Source organism: Ambystoma mexicanum, chromosome 9, assembly GCF_040938575.1.
Source record: "Ambystoma mexicanum isolate Mex_15411 chromosome 9, UKY_AmexF1_1, whole genome shotgun sequence".
NCBI classification, from domain to species: domain Eukaryota; kingdom Metazoa; phylum Chordata; class Amphibia; order Caudata; family Ambystomatidae; genus Ambystoma; species Ambystoma mexicanum.
The window spans coordinates 666163560-666182971 of record NC_090931.1 but is presented as its reverse complement, the minus strand read 5'-3'; the positions used below and the strand labels follow the sequence as shown (position 1 = coordinate 666182971).

Below are 19412 nucleotides of genomic sequence, written 5' to 3'. Positions count from 1 at the left end.
AAGGGACCCGAGGAAGTTGTGGGTTGTTCGAGTGAGGTCAGAAGGGTCACAGGAGGAGGAGGTGGCAGACCAAGAGACGTGCAGGGGACAGGATGGTGGGGTCAATTTCTGGAGCAGGTGAGGTTTTGGTTACAGAGTACAAGCAGCACTGCGTTGTGAGTGTGCTTAAGAGAGGACATGTAGGCAGTAGGTGAAGTGCTTGTGTGAGGGAAATGAGGGAGTTGTGTAGAGAGAGGCAGAGTAGTAGTAGTAGTGGTGAGTGGGGAGTTATAGTGTGGAGGAGGGAGTAGTAACATGAAATGGTGGAGACGACGCACAGAAGAAGTGAAAGATATTAGAGAGACAGAAGAAGGTGTAGGATAATAGGAGAGGAGTGGAAGCGAGGAGAGAAGTAGAGAGTAGTGATTGGGAAAGGAATATGTCGGCATGACAGGAAAAAGACTGAATTTGGCAGAGTGACATTGTGCCTCTGGGTCTTCACCTGTAGAGTAATTTAGAACCTAGACAGTAGGGGGCAATAATGGATATACACTAACCTGGGAAGTAGGGCCGTGTAGGTTAGGGAGGTGGTGCTTTTGTAGAGGAGAGAGAGGGCCATCCATATACCCCTAGAAAATCTAATAAAAATCCCTTACCCATCTCTGACACTCAGAGTATTTCTTGAACTGTGCATCTAATGAATGGTTATAAAATGTGACTGAGTAATTAGTGTTCCTCAGAACTCTAGCATTTACTTTTGTACTGCTGAAATCCGAAACTATTCAGAGGTTGCTTTGTGACATGTAGGGTTTGGGATCATATGATTATATATGACCCATATCATAACTTAAAGGAATAGAGCGGTCAGAAATATTATTGTCCCTATGGTTCGGCCATGTGTTTTTAACCATAAGTCGATCGATCATACAAACATTTCCAATGCACCTTAGCCGAGTTTTCGTCTCTTGAACACAAGCGAAATCAGGCAGCAGGGCGCGGCCATTTTGTCATAATCTTAGCACTTGCCGCATTGCCCTGGGTGACCTGCCTTTGCGGCACTAAATCATAGCCCCGCCCCTGAGCCTGACATCACCAAATCATTGATATTCTCCGCCTCTCTCCGTGACGTTACTGGGCAGCGTAGCCAAACGCGCCCAGTCGTCACCTACGCGACTTGACGCAGAACCCGGAAAACAACACACATCGTCCCACAGCATAGCACGTCACTATTAGGAATATGAAACTGTACTTTAAAAGGAAACAGCAAGACTGTACAATTGGTAAAGTACATTTATTTCACATTAAATGTTTCGATAACATTAGGCATCTGACATATTCAATCAAAATGGGGCTTTTTTTCTTTGCTCTCGATCCGCAAATCCGCAAATGTTTATTGTGAGTCACGCGCTGTTCATTTTTGGTACACAGGGTGTTCGTTTTGTCTAAATGAAGCACTTCGGTCTCACGGTGACTTGCAAGGCTGGTGCATCAACTTGGCAATAGACCACCGTAAAGGTTGTTATATTGCTCCTAATCGCTGGTACAGCGTAGGGGCAAATTGGCCCTCATCTATCGTCCCAAAAAATGGTCAAGTAAATCCAGTGATTGACATGTAGCTGCAGCTGGCGATTGAAGAATCCATCAGTCGGGGTCTGGAATAGATGACAATCACAGAATGGCACGATGTACCTGTTTGCAAAACATAAAAATAGAAATGTGTCTCAGTAGCCGATCGTTATTACAATTAATCATTTTTTTTATTAGCGCAGAGGAGACACACTGTGAACCGAGAGAAAACAACGTGGAATAACAAAGTACTCCACTATTTGCTTCCAACGTTAGTGCAATGGAGTATGTTGAGCTCTAAACGTAATGCGTAAACTGAGGCAACAAATCAAGGTGCACACACAATGTAATGATTTATTAGCGTAGAACCAGGGGGAAACCAGTGGTGGTCTACATGCGTCTCGATGCTGGCCTGCCCATGTGCCCGGTCGATAGCCCAGCACACAAAGGTTGTGCTAGCACTTCATTGCAAAATGCCACACAGAACGAACAAGTACAATGTAACCCAGCAATAATGGTCAGCTATTCGTATTTCGACTAGTTTTGGTATAAAATCGTCTAAAGAGAAACTTACATTTAATTCGGCATTTCCATTTTCTTGGCGTAATACAGACTCCTCCGTTCGTGTCAACAATTTATCATAAACTGAATTTACATGCAACTATGTCCAGTTTCGGAATGGACAACCTTATCATATCATACGTTATTACACCCCCCCTTCAATTCAATCCCTTTCGGAATGGTCCCTGTCTCTCAAGGTCAAAAAATAATAGAACCTTATACTGTATGCGGGTCGCGTGGGCCTCCCGGCTCCCAAGCAAAAATTCAAAGCTGGTGACCTTCTCACAATGAACATACATTCTTACTTTGCAACATCCCGTGTCAACGCATCCATGAGAACATGAATTTTGAAGCACGGGCCCTGGAGGAAAAAATGTGGGCTGTCACTGCCTGTTGTTCTTGGCGCTGCTGAGGTGTAGGGGAGGTATTACCCAAATTGTTCGAACACAATTGTTTGAATTACCTAATTGACCGAAAGTCAAGGGTCCGAATTGACCTTTGCACAATTGACCGCATACATATATCTATATATATATATATGTGTATATATAATGGGGGATTGCGGGGGGTTTCCCCCGCATATATGCAACAATTGACCTTCACAATTCGGTCAATTGTGCAAAGGTCAATTGTAATTCAAACAATTGTAGTTCGAACAATTTGTATACAACCGTAGGGGAAACTTGCCAATGACAGAATGCCCCCTACTCCAAAATTATAGTCGATGTAACACAAAAACGGAGTCAAAGTGTGTCTAGTAATAGTCCCACCTCTGCTTATCTCATGGCCTCCTACCCCATGGCATGTTTTCACAGTCAGTACTTCCTGCGTACCTAGTATGTTATGTAGACTAGGTCTAATCCCTTTTGTGTGACAAGCAGATAGTCAGCTGTTTGGGGAACTTTATGGCAAGGCAACTGCTAAAACCCAAAGATTCTTACACACTGTTATCCATTGGTCATTAACACGGAAAATGAAGGTCCCAAAGTAGCACGACTAAACTATGAAATGTGAAAGCAATCGTAATAATTGTACTATTATTTTAAAAAACGGACTAAGAGGATAGATTTCAAAAGACAAATTGCATACTTTATTTGGACACTTTATAAAAATATTTTTGGCAAAAATAAAAACAGATGGTAATCATTTGTACCGGGATTTGAACTGTTCAACAAGCTCTGCTTTGGGTGGACATGGCATGTTGGCAATGTTTTGTGGCAATGTATGTGTGCTCTGAACAGATTTGTGCGCAATTCCATGATTATGCATCTCTACGACATTAATAATAAGATGTTTCACAGAATCGAATTCCATTTCCTCATATACTCGTTTGACAACCCATTTTTTGCTTCTTTTCGTAAAGGCCATTGTGTAGGGAAGCACCCCTAAATTTCCTGCAGTTCTAGATTGTTCACGGCCTACATTCTCGTTATGCGCTAATACTGCTAGTAAAGTCCTAGATTTCATCCCTTGGATGCCGAAATGCAATCTCTTTGGCCTGTACTTTATACACATATTGTGGAACACCTCCAAATCTCTGGTGTGACAGAATTCTGTGAGTCCCTTCAGATCTCTTGATAGAGTTTTATCAAACACAATCTTCTCAAGGGCTTTGTGTGGAGGTGAAGATGGGATCAACCACTTCTTCTTCCGTGCCTGCTCTGGGGACAAAGGGCCATGTTCACATTGGTGGAAATGTTGGTTTTCTGTCCAGTGGTGAACGTTGGAACAGTGGTGCATTAGTGACCGCCATTTTTCCAGTAGAATTTCCATGGACCCATCACATGTTTTGGAGCTCCACCAAAGATGGTTGCTGAAAGACTGGGACCATTGTGAAATACTTTCCAAACCTTTTTTTTTCCCTGCAGCCGAGATTTTTTTATTGATTGATTTGGCAACATGCCATACATCAAATTGATGTTTAATATTTGGATACTGCTCTCTCATTGGCTTGGCTATTGAAACGTGTCTGTCCGTGGCTATGAGGTCGATTTGCATTCCCCTCGATTGTAGATATTCCAGTGATTTTCTAAAACCAAGTTTCTCCATGGCCACTGAGGTTTTACATTGGGACACCTGCACGACCACCAAACTCACAATTATTTTACTTTCCATGTCCTGAAAATGGTATGTGCAGTACTTAGCAGAAAATCCAGGGCTGTCACACTGTCCATCGCCGGCTAGCCTGAACCGTTTGTCGGAGAATGTACTTTAAATAGCCAATTGTTCACTTTTCCAAGCTTCACTAATGGCAGGGAATAGATACTCATGTTGGTATTTGTAGTATTGCGTTTTAGAAATGAAATGCAGTCCCACAAACTGAAATAAACTGGATAACTTCGTGAAACTAGAGCCACTGAAAACTAAAGCTGCTGTAGATTGCCAGCTGGCACTTTCCCCAGCATCGGTTGAGCGGACCATGAAAAGGTTTTATGTAACTTTTCACAGGTGGCATGTATTTTGAGGTTACTGCCTTGTGTTAGACGAGTCATGTTCACCAATGGCTTCCAACATACTTCCCCTCCCACTGAATGCACACATTTCAGCATCTTTATAATCTCCATCAAGCTGCTGTTGAATACTATGTATTTGGCCTCTTTTATTAGACTGTAATCCGGCAACACTGTTGTTTCGGACTGAACCGTTGTGGAAATATCAGCCAAACTGGACATACTGTAGTTGATATCTTTGTCTAGTTCGTCAGTCCATAGTGTTGATGCTTCAGTCTCTGTCATTTCAACATCTGTTACTTGACCATGGATAGGAGAAAACATCAATGTCGACTGTTTTTTGGGGGGGCATTTTTTTGGCGGGTGTCGATTGTGTCAAGTGCTCTGCGACTAATGTAAAACTATCTTCTATAAATTCAATTTCATCTTCATCTGGCGGAGGATTTGCATTGTAGCAATGGTCCAAAAACACTTTGCTGCATTCGCCGGTCACATTAAATTCTATTTCTAGCCATTGGACAAAGGCATCTCGAGTGTGAACACGCCGCGCCTCAATTAATAGTTCCTCCATGGTGAAAACAGTTTGGCAAGCAGCATCTGTCATTTGTATCGCTGTCTGTGTCTGCATAGTCCGTACTCCATCGGGCAACTACAGGACAGATAGGAAAAGGGATGTTCAGTGTAAATCCAACATACAGTGTTGTACAATTTACATTAAAAGAAAGCATACAATGAAGGCCTCAGCACAAAACAATTGCCAAAAATATAAACTGTTTATAACTAACCTTATTTTTCTTTCTTTTCTTTGAAACCTCCTTTACTCTAACATCACCATCAGCAAGCTGGCGCACCGACTCAGATCCACGTGCCCCCCGTTCAATATACGGATCTTGTATACATCCCTACAAAAAAGAGTATCCATTTAAAATAAGTCATTTGCATTACACATAAAATTAGACCGACTTTCTTTCATTACAGGGTACTGTCAGTACGCATTCCTCTGGCTCCGGATCAACTACAAGGTCTGGTTCCGGAACAACTAGAAGGGATAATGTAAATGTAGAGGACACTCCAGCATCTCCCTGAAACACAGTACTTGGATTAGTAAGGATTGAAATATTGGAAACTGGACACACAATTTGGAAAGACGACAAAGGTACATATCAATAGCAACGTACAAATGAAACATTGTGCAAAACAATGACACAATATGTAAATATGATCAGAGTATCTCGTTCAATTGAACTGTCAAGACCCATACCTCTGGCTCCGGATCTACTACGAGGGATGTTGTAATTGTAGTGGACGCTTCAGCATCTCCCTGAAACACAGTAATTGCATTAGTAAGGATGAAAATATTGGAAATTGAACAAACATATTGGGACACAGACAAAGGTACATATCAATATCAAACCACGAAAAACATTGTGTAAAGCAACGATACGAAAATATGATCACATTATCTCAAATTCCATGCATAAAACAAGTCTGGAACAGAATAGTTAAGTAAGATTACCTGATATGCGCTCGAAGTGGTTGATGACTCCAGGCAAGACATGGATGTTGAATCTTGTTGCTTCATATTCGGTGGATAGTCATGGAGTTGTAAAGGGAAAATATTATTCGATTTAGAAATGCCAACATTAAAAAGTGGCATGTAAGGAGACTGAATACGAGAAAATTATGCTTATGTAAATGCATAATATAGCATAGTTATCTGTACCCATAAATCAATTTTCTATGCTGGTTCTCAAAAACAAGGACTGATGTTTAGCAAAATGGTCATTATTTAAACAGCTATTCAATCATATAAATATCAAAAGTATTATAAATGACATTTACACCGAAAATACAGGCGTGAAGCTAAATCGGGAAGCTTGACTCACCTGTGGTGGCATTTTCACCAATAAAGTTGGAATAGCGTTTGGGAGCAATTTTTGAGTTCTCAGTCGATTCTTCTTTGTGGACAAGGATGTGTCGTACATATTCGGGGTAAAGTGCAGGCTGCAGATGCGGTATCGATGACCCCCTCTTGTACTACAAGACTTGTTTGACTCTACTTTCAAGCTCTTCCGGTGGGGATCCGCAATATCTGACCCATTCTCTTATTCGATCAACAGTTTTAGGGAATACATGCATTGTAATGCCTTCAGATTTGTCATGGGTCTTCGAAGGGCAACCGGAAATAGAACATTCAGACATTGTTGTAAATTCTGCAAAATAAAGGTCAACATTATTCGAAAATTATTTTGCATAAAAATGTGAGAAAGAAGGAATTGGACCATACATTGTTCATTGCACGCTTTCTTTGGGGTACCACAGCAAAACCAGTGCAGCGTGGGCAGCTGTATTATAGGATAACTTTCACAAACAACTCATTGATGTGTTGAAAATCAGAACATGTTACTCGTCCCTTGAAAGTAATATCGTGCATGAAAAGGAAACATGCTTATACTATAGACACGGTCCGCGAAGGATGCAATTTGATGCCAATTGACACTGATAAAAATGGATATATCGATAAAATAACATAAAAGAAACTCAAGTCAATAGCAATGAGACAAATTAACATAGCACTACTGAGTATGTTACTTCGAAATCGATATAAATTTACAAATGAAGGAGATATGATACAACAAACAGTTAGATTCAGCAAGCAGAGCAGTTAGTGGCAGGAGAACAGGGAGATGTTCACATGTAGCACACTGACGAGTTCACTCGAAGCGGTCACAGATAACACGACGAAGAGCAGATTAGCATCAGTCACCGGGCTTCTCAAGTAGCACGTTCACGAGTTGACTTGCAGTACTCAAAGATCTTCTCATGATAAATATCAAGTGGTTTATAAAGAATTACAAAAAGGGGTGTGTTTGTGAATGAATGACGTGTATATGTTGTGGTATAATGTGGATTGCACGGGTGCGGCCTGCTTGAAGGGGAGCCTGCCAGGCGACACGGGGTCTGAGGAGGCCTTGTGAAGAATGACCCCTGCCCGAAAGATAGCTTTGAAGTGTACATGGTGTTTGGCACCTTGGCCGTTCGCGCCCCTGACAGCACCCCTTGGTAGCGCGCATCCACTGGTGCGAACTGCCTTTGATAGTGGAGGGGAATGGATCGGCCTGGGGTGTGCAGACAAGGCACTGGAACACTGCTGAATGGAAACGCACTAGATTCACTTAAAAACTGAAACAACCATTGATAAAAAATATGTTGTGTTTTTATTTCTTATTTTGATGGCACAAAACTACTAAACATTGTAAAGGTCTGGTTGCAGCACAGCGAGGGAAAATCCCCTGTACTGACCGCTGTCACTGAGGAAAGTTTCTCTAATGGCAGCAACGACACAGGCGGGTATTACTCGTCGAACGCAGTGTCCAAGCCTCCCATGAAGCCACCATGTATACGAACGATAGGCCACCAGCCTATACCACCTGTGAAAAAGAAAGATAGAAACTGTTTTTAAATGACCAATATAAGTGTATTAAACCTTAGTTGTCAATGACAATTCTTGTATCCAATGGCATTTTTGCCAGGACAAATGCTAACTAGACACTGCACAATATTGAATGACTTTTATGCAACTATTACTAGAGAATTGCAAGACTAAACTGATATGACAATGATATATTGAAGTTACGAGAATACAGGAGACAACCATAAAATAGTAGTGGCCTAATTGACATCACAACCAGAGTATACTTACTTGTTACTTGGATTACGAGGGCGAACTGCGAAGTTCGTGCATAAGCACCATCAAAATCCTCAACACGGACCTTTTGAGGCAGGCTGCTCTGAAGTCTAGCAGCTCGGTAACGCATTGCGGCTGTGGATCGCCTTGCAAAATGTAGGACAAGCATCCAGAGTTTTTTCTCGGCAGCAGCAGTTCTCCTCCTCGGTTGGCATTAGCGCGCACCTATTGCAGGTACACCAGGTGGAAACACCGTCCATGCGACTAGGCCCAGGCTCTTCATCTGTTGAATCGTCCTCCCAATTGTCATCCGAAGCCCCATCGTTTCTGCATCTTTCTCTTTCCAGTAATTCCTCCTTGGAATACTCTGGCTCATACAGGTAGGGCATTATTTTTGCCATTGTGTGGTAAACAAACTAAAATAATTTATAGCGATGGTACTGGTATCTGTTTATACGGGCTACAAGCAACGAAGGTAGCTGACCAGAGTACAAAAACGAGTCACAGAATACTCAAAGAAATACAGTGAGAGGAATGGAAAAGAAAATCTGCTGTTGTGTGTTGTGAAACGGTCTGTTTATACTTATCGAGGAAAGAGGCTTCATGCCGTTTCCATGGTGACATGTCATTAGCTGAAGCGCAGAGAATGTTGACACGGGACATGCTTTGGCATTGTGAAATGGGCGGTACGTGTCTAGTGATGTCAGGCTTAGGGGCGAGGGCTATGATTTAGTGCCGCAAAGGCAGGTCTCCCAGGGCGATGAAGCAAGTGATAAGATTATGACAAAATGGCCGCGTCCTGCTGCCTGTTTTCGTTTGTGTTCAAGAGACGAAAACTCGGGTAAGGTGCATAGGAAATGTTTGTACGATCGATCAACTTATGGTTAAAAACACATGGCTGAACCATAGGGACAATAATATTTCTGACCGCACCATTACTTTAAGAGGGGCTACACGGATGATGCTCTCACGTGCGTATTGGTAAGTCAAGGAAATAAATTCTGTAAGAGCTTGTTTTCTATCAGAAGACTCAATAGGGACACCAGCAGTGGATTTCTAGTAGTTTAGTTTCCTTCTATTACTATTTCAATTGAGCAAAAAGGCTACAATATTTATTTTTTGTTGCTGATAAAATTTGGAAATCAGTGATGGTTTTTCCTGCTGTATGATTAAGAGACATTTTAATAGTCTAAATAGACTTTATCTGTCAAACCCCCTCATCCATCCTAAGACTTGAATGGGTTGCTTTCCTCCCTTATGGACAAGCCATTCAACCCCATGGCTTTTAATGATCTGAAATTTGTGACTTGAAGATGGCTTTCCTGTTATCCATTACAACTGCTCGCAGAATAAGTGAGATTCAGACCCTTTCTTCGGAGGCCCCTTTCCTCACCTTCCACAAGGATAAGTTGGCCATGAACACTCACACCAATTTCTTTCCCAAAGTAATAACAAAATGACACATTTATCAGGAATACACCTCACCGTCTTTTTTTTCTACACTCCAAACATGTAGGCGGAAAGAAAACTCTGGCTGTGAGCAGGGCACTGAAATTTAATCGGGAGAGGATGAATAATATCAGATCTTCCCTTCAACATTTTGTCCCTTAGGGTGTCTCTTCCCCAGGTCCTAAAAAGCCTAATAGTTCTATTGGTCGCTAGATAGTGGACTGCATGTTCAACTGTTACACCATGAGGGGGCTGACTGCCCCATAGGAACTTTACTCTCCCCTGGTAAGAGCCAAAGCGTCATCACTGGGATGTCATTCTAGAGGACATCTGTAGAGCAGCTACATGGGCTATTCCTCACACTTTCTGCAAGCATTTTGTTATGTATACCAGCTCTAGAGTTCAGGCACAGTTTGGCCAGGCGGTACTTCACAACATCTTTGACTAAGAAGTCTTTCAGCTGCTTTTTCTATGGCTCATTTGGTAACACTGACTTCCAACCACTTCCCAAGGTGTCATAGATATATCTCTCAAGTATAAAAGAAAGGGGATTGAAGTGTGACTGTGTACCCTTGCTGAACCTTGACGTGTCTGGCAAGCTGCCCATGCGGGCTGGGTGCTGCCATCCGCTTCATGATGTATGCTCCATTGATGGTGGGGGATCAATTCCTGGTCTCCTGCACAGCACCCAACAGAAGGCACAGAGGCTCCTTGCATATGACACACCTCTTAAACTGTCCATTTAAGAATTATGAGCCTAGCTCCACATTTCATGTGTATAAAAAATAACCGGAAGTCCCTTTACAGAAGGTCCGACTGATAAATACAAAGATTACCAATCTGATAGCGAAACACTGTGAGGACTTGCGTAGGACGTGCTGGGGAGAGCAGACTGCAGAGTGGGTTCACCACAAACCCTGCTGGTACAGGGCAGAGCTTGCAATCACATGAGTAGGAAGCATCTGAGAGGTAAGATAGCGGACCGATCGGCCTAGCGCAGGAGACCAGCACTTAACATTTGCGCACTTATGAGTCAATAAAACAATATATATCCAGCTAATCCCACACTGGGAGAAAGTCAGGCCCAAGGACCCTCACCCACAAAGCCCCAGGAAGAGACAGTGCGGTTGGTTAAAGGCAATGGTACAAGTTTGAGGATGGCTGGAGAAAGGAGAGGCTGTAGTCACAGAGTAGATTTGAGGTGAAAGGAAGAGGAGGTGGTGAAAGGAAAAGCAGAGATGTAGAGAAGGTGGTGAAAGGAAGAGGTTAGAGGTTGTCGTAGTGAGAGGATCAGCCACGAATGAGGTGATTAAAAGAATAACAGAGCAGATTATGTAGGATGCAGTGATGACAAGAGAAATACAGCAGGAGGTGGTGGTGGTAAGACCAAAGGAGGAGTAAAGAAGGAAGAGCTGGAAATATGATCACAGGAGGAGGCAGTTGTAATAAGAGCAACAGAGGAGCAGGTGGTGAAAAGGAGAGCTGGAGAAGAGGAGGGGTTTGAGGAAGTCCAGAGGAGAATAGAAGAGGTGACACATTCTACATGCCTACGGGGTATCAGAGTGAAATGGGAGGAGATACTACCATATAGGGGAATGTCAAGGAAGTTCAGCAGGATACCTGGAAGTAAGGAAGAGAATGTTGGGTTAGAAAGAGCTCCCCTGGTAATGAGCCAATGGCGAGCGGCCAGGAGGAAAGTGAGAGCGTATGTTGTCCCTATAAGTTCAGAACCCAAGGGCCAGAGATTATTCAGAAGCCCAGTCAATATGCTGCAGTGTCTCTCTCTGAACCGGCCTGTAGCTTGCGTTTAACCTTGCAGCTCAGTGACGATAAGAGGCAGTGATTTCCGTGGCAGGAACTTCGGGCCACCCATATTGAATCATGAAACAAGAGAACTGGAGAGGGCCTCGGCCTTGCCATTTGGGAGTCAACCTCAACTGAGACATTGACCACGCAGAGAGGGACCATACGACTTCGGAGAGACTGTGAGTAATGACAAGAAGACCCAAAGAGAGGGATTGTGCAAAGAAATTAAAGAACATAATTGAAACTAACAATCCTGGAACTGATTGCCCTACTGACAAGTGGCTGTTAATTTGAACTGAACTTGGGTCGGGGTTAGGTAACTCGACAAAGCTTAGCTGGACGGTTTATGGAGAGACCCCCCCGCTTATTGATGGGGGTTATTCCTTTTGTTTGTCTACCCCATTATTCTGTATCATTTATTTTCTTGGTCCTGACTGAATCCTAACTGTATTAAAGAACCTTCAATAATATCTACTTAGTGAAAGTCCAAATCATCATGCCCGGTTTTGGTGTCCGAGGTATAGTTGTTCCAGGCGTAGAAGTAATAATGAGTTACCATAGTGACTAGTATACTCCTAGTCCATAGACCAGTTTCCTCCACAAGGCCCTCCTGCCATCCCCCTAGTAAGATTCCATACGTCACTCTTTGGAACACATTTGTCACACGTTGGTCCAGGAGCATGCACGAGGGGTGGGGGGGGGGGTCTGTTGTGTGCTTGACCACTTCCACTCTTTTGTGTTCGTATTGATTCTGCTCTGTGTCATGCTTCAGTCCCATCCCCAAAGGGAACTATCTCCTAAACGTGTGGAGGAAAGGGGACTATGGATTTAGCTAACGTGAATGTATATGTGTATATGCCAACTTATTTATAACTTTCGCTGCACTTATTGTTAAAGTTCCTTGCTTGGCTAGTGTCCCTATGTAAAAGCTGTGAAGCCACACATTAAACACACGCCATATTTGGCTTTTCTTACTCTGTTAAAATGTGTCCACAGCAAATTACTAAATATTCCAGGTTGACTACATCTTCATGTGACTCCTGCATTATAAAAGAAGGGGCAACAATTCATAGCCAGGGAGCAGGGTGGAAAAGGATGCAGATTATTTACTTTGAACAAAGGGCTGTTCACTCTGAGAAAATATACTTAAAATAGATGGTGCAGGCTACAGGTAAATGATTCAGGTTCATAAAGTCTCTAGGAATCTCCAAAGGCTGAGCATCTCTGGTAGCCTGCGATCCATCAGAAGCAAGGACATATGCAGACTTAAACTCTGCTGGTGCAGGAAGGAAAAAACAGAAGACTGTCCTTCTCGGTCTTCGTCACCAGACTCTTGAACCCTCCCGCCCTCAAGACCAGACTCTTACCCTCACTTCTACATTTCAGGAAGGAGCTCAAAACCTTCCTCTTCAAGGAAATGTTCCTCCCTAACACTTAGTATTACACCCTCCATAACCCGAAACTGGGTGATCTGCTGCCCATGTTTCCTTCCCTCGTTGCTTGTAGATTCCTCCCTGCCAAAGTGCCGGCCCACCCTTATTCTTAGCTCCCCGCTCTCTTGTATTGATCCCCTTCCACTATACTTGCCTCGCTGTGTACTTCCCCCTATGACGTGCAAATCACTCTGTTGCTTTCTGAAGCTAGATCCGTGCTCAGTAAAGGTGCAGCTCCAGTACTGGAATATAAAGAGACGGCACACCAGAGGCAGTTCGGGTAGGAAATGGGCTGTTCTGAGTCTGGATATTACGTTTGTGTTTTTTGGGCTTGTAACTTCGTTTTGTGACTTGGGTAGTAACCAATGGATGCAGGCATTGTCTTTTGGCTATCTGGTGCTTCCGCCTTGGGTCTGCTGAGGAATGGGTAGCAAGGCTTCACTAAGTAAACGGGATGCTTTAAGACTCATCAGTGTCAAGGTCAAGGGAATGGATCACTCATTCTTGGGTTCTCTCTAGACAGTAGAAGTCCGATATCCTCAGATACCAGGCAGAGCTTCACCACCAGATCAATTCTTGGAAGGGTGCAGAGGCTGACCGAACTTTCTCGCGATTTCTTCTTCTGGTAGGCGACATTGTATGTTATTCGGGACTCGTTAAAAAATTCTGAAAAAAGTTATGATGCAGACCCTTAGTGAGTGTAGTGGTGTGTCTGCTTGCAATCACAGGATTGCATGCATGCTTTCAAGCTTTTGGTGGCCATACAACAACTGGAGGACCACATTCAAGTTGTGTGGGGTTCTTTACAGACTTACTCTCAAGAGTGTGTTTAGGTTTGAATCCTGAATCGAGTAAACAAAACCAGTTATGTTGTGCTTTGGCAACAATACCCCTCACTGTTTCAGGTAGCTAGCAGCAATTACCATATACAGCAACATCTGTATCCCACTCATTCTATCTGACTGTTGATCTCTGTATTGGATTCACACAGGCTTTCTTGTAGAGACACCTACGTGGCAGAATGTTGTATCACACTAAAATCAAATAGACTGCCACAAAGTAGTAGAACATTCACAGAATCTGTGTGAAATGACTTGGAGAAACAGAAGGGCCTTGGAGCAGCCTTACCCTGAGGCACTCACGGTCTCTTGGGGAGCACAGTCGGAGCCAACTTCCCGAATGAGGCCTCGGATGAGGGCGTGCCTGGGAAATGTCAGGTAAACCAGAGAAGGGAAAATTCAGGGTCAAGCAACAGAAGTGTAGGATTGACCTTTCGGCCTCACATAGGTGATGTTCTTTTAATTATGACAGATGTCAGATTCTGAGGATGAAATTCCTTAACATTTGACCTCTGGGTCATTGAGGCTTATGGCATGCTTCAAAAGCTCTTCTCGTAATCATTCAATTAGCCAAAATATACTACATGTTTAAAACTTGTAATGACTAAAGCCTTTTACTAAATAAACACATATTGAACACAATAACATGTATCTAACACGAGTGCTTCTTTCAGTGTTCAGTGCTCACATCCCATTGACAGATACTTGTCTCTTTTGTTCAGGACTGAAAATACAGAGGTCAATATACTGCAGCCATGGATTGTGGTGAACCTGGTGGTTGCTATCCTCGTTGGACTGTCCTGGTTTTTCATGTCCTACAGCCCAGACCTCGATCACACTGAAGGTACTGTGTGGAACTGCATGGAGACCATGACTGTTGTGTGGGTACATTGTCTTTTGTTTAGGGTAGGGCGTGCATGGTCCTAGATCAATAGCGTAAAATATAACATTATTTGTAACTGCGTTTGCGTTAACAAGAATTAGACTTCAACTCAACCACCTGCAGCAGTTCTGGGCAAAAACATACCCCAACCTTTAACTGACAGGTTTGTCATGAACTCTCCATAAAACATTTTTATATTTTTAGAGGTGGGTATAAGACTTAGTAAAGGCTCCCACCTTTGGTGTGTTTAATGTTAACACACTTGCAAGCAGCCCACCGACCTGTGTGCTAGGTCTCGGTAATGTCCAGCCATAGAGCAGAAGTAATAAATACATCCTCATTACAGTTTGCACCCAAAATCCTGCGAGTGGTGGAAGAGAATTCTTACACTGTGCTAAGAGTGGCCTTAACATGCAGATGGAGGATTGATCATGTCAAGTGTTTCCTATGGGGTGTGCCATTTAAATTTACGATGGAGCATACACAGTTACTTCATGACTTACAGAATATGCTAGCAAGATGGCTTCTATTTTTACAGGAATATAGCTTTAGCATTCCAGGGCAAGAGAAAATGGCGGTCACTGTGCAGATGATTGGGCAGTATTGTCCTAAAAAGAATTTAATTCAGTACAGTCCCAAGAAGAATCCAGACCAGAATGCTGTGATGATGAGCTGCGACACACAGAAGAGCTATGCAGTTGGAGGTTAGCCGGGCAAGGCCCGTCGCACATTTGGATATTCAAGGAGATTGTTTTCAGTGGGGTAAAGGTGGTTGGTTCTGCCAAGGGGTGCCAGGATGTCTATGTGGGGGTTTGCCATTCAAGGAGATTGATTTTCGGTGGGGAAAAGGTGGTTGGTTCAGCCAAAGGGGTGCCAGGATGTCTCTTTGAGGGTCTGCACATACAGGCAATTTGAGAAGAAACATGTAAAAAAAGATGTGCGAGAGAATGCGATTGGTGCAAGGAATGAATCGGGAAGTTGAGTTGCTCATGCAGGAATGTGCGGTGTGTGCACAAAGCAACACCATGGGTGTAATTTTAGGGGGGCAATGGGTGTTTGTTCCCCCCCACCCCCCAACTTTCATGGCACACTATTTTCTCCCCAATCATTTGGCTGGGGCACCTTTTCTTCAGATATCATGTCCCCCCCCCCCAACATTTTTAGCTAAGTTACTCCACTGCGCAACACATTGCATATTGTGTAGCATACCTTCACTAAGACTGAGGGAGAAGATTCCTGACCCTCCTTGGGAGAAACCGGCATCCATAGAAGAATTAGGCCCAGTTCGGCATTTCATTGTGGCACTGATTGATTATCACTTGAAATGGCCAGTGGTAAGAAGGGCGAGCGAAGCAACCGCAGGAGCTGCTCTTGCTTTATAAAATGAAGTGTTTTGTGCAAGGGGAGGCTTAGTTTAATTGTGACTGATAATTGAATCCAGTATGTGCCCGGAATGATAGCACCACTTTTGAATAGAACAGAAGTAGGAACTATACCTTGGCTCCCGTATTGTTCTCTGCAGGAGAGAGAAATAGCGATGAAAAAGCGTATGTATGAATGTGAGAGTCCGACCAGCTCACGTTAGGGGTGTCTTAACTACCAAGTCAGTAGTGTTCCCTCTACCAAGTCAGTTCCCGTCGTAGGCCCACTTAGGGTGGAGGTTAGAGAACGGTTGAAGAAAGCAAAGGTGTGAGAGAGGTGAAGATTATGATCAGTGATAAGGCAAGAGTTAAGAAACCCAGTCATGTTGCCGGATGGTACCACAGGGGTTCTGAGGAGGATTGTTAATAAAAGTCATGAGAATGAAGGCTAAAGCGACGATGTTGGCATGTTCAATGGGAGTGCGAGAAGAGGCTGTGCCATTTTATGGATCGTGGTGAGTCTCCTTAGTTGTCTACATGAGCCAAGTGCCAACACTCAAGCGATAAGGGAGGAAGTAGGGAATGGTCATCCTACCAGGAGTCCCAGCATAAACGCATCATATTAGAGTGCAAAGGGAGACTCCAGAACCTTGTGGCTCCCCCTGGACCTATGGAGCGGTATGACTTGTTCATTGTCTATAGTCACGTTGGTTTTATTTGGGAGGGGGCTTGGGGGCTTGAATACTGATTGTGTGGAATGTGTCTATGGAATGTACAGTTGGAACATAGAGTGCAGGTGGGTGGTTTTGGAAGGAGGGTTCTAATGTGGAGAGGGCTAGTTGGCGAAGCACTGGGGCAGTGTGCATGCATTTAGGGGGAACGTCATATGTACTGGAATAAATAAACTGTTATCTTCTTGTCTGTGTGAGTGCTCATTACACACTGATACATATTAATGAACTGCAGAACTGGTATTGGTTTGGAGCAAGACCAAATCGTTAAAAATAGCCACCGTGCATCTGTTCTATCCGAATGTTTAATTTTCGTATCCTTTTTTCACAGATTTAATGTTTCTTCCCGACCTCGATGAGTACCCTGAACAGGATAAAGGGATCAAAATCCTTGCATAGTGGTGCTAGAATGTCTTCTGGAGAGTTTCTCGGACGATTGTTTACATTGTTTGTGTTTTGTACAAATATATTTGTATGCTTTGGAGGATACTTTTGCACTTTGTATGATTCATTTTATAGTTATTTGTTGTTAAGATCTGATCTTTACTTTTTATTGACAGTGCCACAGTTCAGCATATTTTATAATATCTTTTTATTAGCAGACTCTCGAGATGTATATTTTGCTCAAATAAACCGAACTGTTTTGTATAACAAACTTGCTTTATTTTTGTCCAAAGAAGCCAAGGTTTCAGACTAAATCTTTCAAGGGGTCTCACATAGGTTGAACAGATTAAAAAAGTAAAAAACCAGGCGAGGGCAACTGACATAAAAGTAGGACTAACTCTTGAAAGTGGCTATCAAGGCACTACACTTCAGTAGCGTTTGGAGGAGAAGGGGGTTTAAGTGTTACTGTTCAAAGAAACACATATTATAATTAATTAATCACATAATAACACTATCTTAAGTTGTAAAATGCAGCATTTCTTCTGTGTGCGATTGTGCATTCCTGCCTGCCAGCTATGAAGATGTAATGGTTTCCACCATTTCATCACGCGATGTGTATGGCAATCAAGACTTTACCTGGTCTACGACGGCTCAGGCAGTATCGGGCGTTGCCGGTCTAGCTGTAAATACGTTCTCTACGTATCCACAGGAAGTAGTGGAACGTCGGGAGAACCCCGACACGCCCACAGCGAGAGATGTCAATGCATTAAAAGAGGGGAAAGCGGACTGCACGTCGCGTCACTACTCTGTTAGAGATTTCGAGACGCTCCGTGAGTACGCATCAGGGCTCCTTCTAAGTTTCCTTCTGGTTCTGCTCAGATTTGAATCCTGTCATCTTTTATAACTCTACGCTCCTCTTTCTGTCTTTCTTCAGGGTCGAGTACTTTCTTTCCGCCATCAGTTCTGCTTCATCAGCTTCATTTTCAAGTTCCGTATTTCAGCCTTCCGGTAGGCGCGGCGTAATCGCTTAATCGCATTAGCGATTCTCTTGGTTCTGCTATCGGTTAGACTTTGACAGGTTCTGTGGTTTCTTTCCTTTCCATTTAGGAAGCAGCATTGGTCACGGGATTATTACTTGCAAACCCAGGAACTACCATTCCCAGAATCCCCTTCAGAACTCTATTCGCAATCCTTCTTACTCTTGCAAGGCGGGGCGACTTTCGCCCTGTTCAGGTGGATAGGCTTTTTTCTACTTACTGATTAGTATCTGATAATTCTGTCAGCAGACGACCTTGCAACCTTTGTTCTGTTATCTTCATATTAGAAGGCTCAGTGATTACGAACTTCCTTCTCTGCCTCCGTCATTGATATTCCAGTCCTTTTTGCATTTTCGCTAAGGGGCGGGGTGACTCTTTATAGTATCTGCTATCCATACTCTTGCCAGTTCTTTAAGCTAATTTCTGTTCTTTAACCAATCTACAGCTGGGCAAAATAGAACACGCAGCTACTCCTGTAACCTGAAAGCAAGAAATATCCCCACTGCTTCCGAGAGAAGGAGGAGGAAACAGGAGGCGAAGACTGAAAGATAGCCATGAAGCAACAGACACACCCTAACATTGAAGGGTGTGAATAGACGAGGGGTGGAGGTGCGAACACATGGAGCATTGAGGAGAGATGGAAAGGAGATTAAGATGGTGTAGGAAAGGTGCCTTTGGGTACAAGACTGATTGAGAAGGCAGACAAGGAAAGGGTGTTGGGGTCTGGAACCAGGAGCACAAAACAGGGTGGTAAAGAAGGCACCCTCACCCAGCTTGTAGAGAAACTCTGGGGCTCAGTTCCAGCGTGCCCAACCATAACCTCTGCCACTACTCGGGCCCAACATGGAGGCTCACGCTCGGCCCGAAACCAAAATGAAGGCATCCCCCAGGAGTTGAGGACAAATAGCAGAGGAGCTGACTGGCCACGCAAGCCCTCCCCCCCCCCCAAGACTGTGAGAGACTGAGAAGGAAAGACATATCCAAGGAAGGATCCATGGATTGAGATTTACAAATCTAGTGCATCTCATCGCTTGCACAAAAAAAATGATGTTCCCTGTTCACAAACAGAATTTGATACCCTCAACCACCCCCTTTGTGTAATAAAGGGGAGCTTCTGCGCATTTAAATGTGCATCCTAAATTCAGAAACTGGATGTGCTTTGAAATGCACAGAAATCAAACACATTCCCCTGCACCCCTTTGGAACAGGGGCATTAGGATGGACAATGAATGACAAGGTAATGTC

At 43.5% G+C, this 19412-nt stretch overlaps 1 protein-coding gene across 1 annotated transcript in view; it reads left to right on the top strand.

Annotated features, from left to right (window-relative positions):
* Positions 1-17401, top strand: part of TMEM237 (transmembrane protein 237) — a 145019-nt gene extending 127618 nt beyond the window's left edge. The window contains exons 10-11 of the mRNA XM_069613942.1: positions 14494-14615; positions 17078-17401. Coding sequence (XP_069470043.1) covers positions 14494-14615; positions 17078-17145 — 190 coding nt within the window. The 3' untranslated portion in view covers positions 17146-17401. The remainder of the gene's footprint in view (positions 1-14493; positions 14616-17077) is intronic.
* The last annotated feature ends 2011 nt before the right edge of the window (positions 17402-19412 follow it).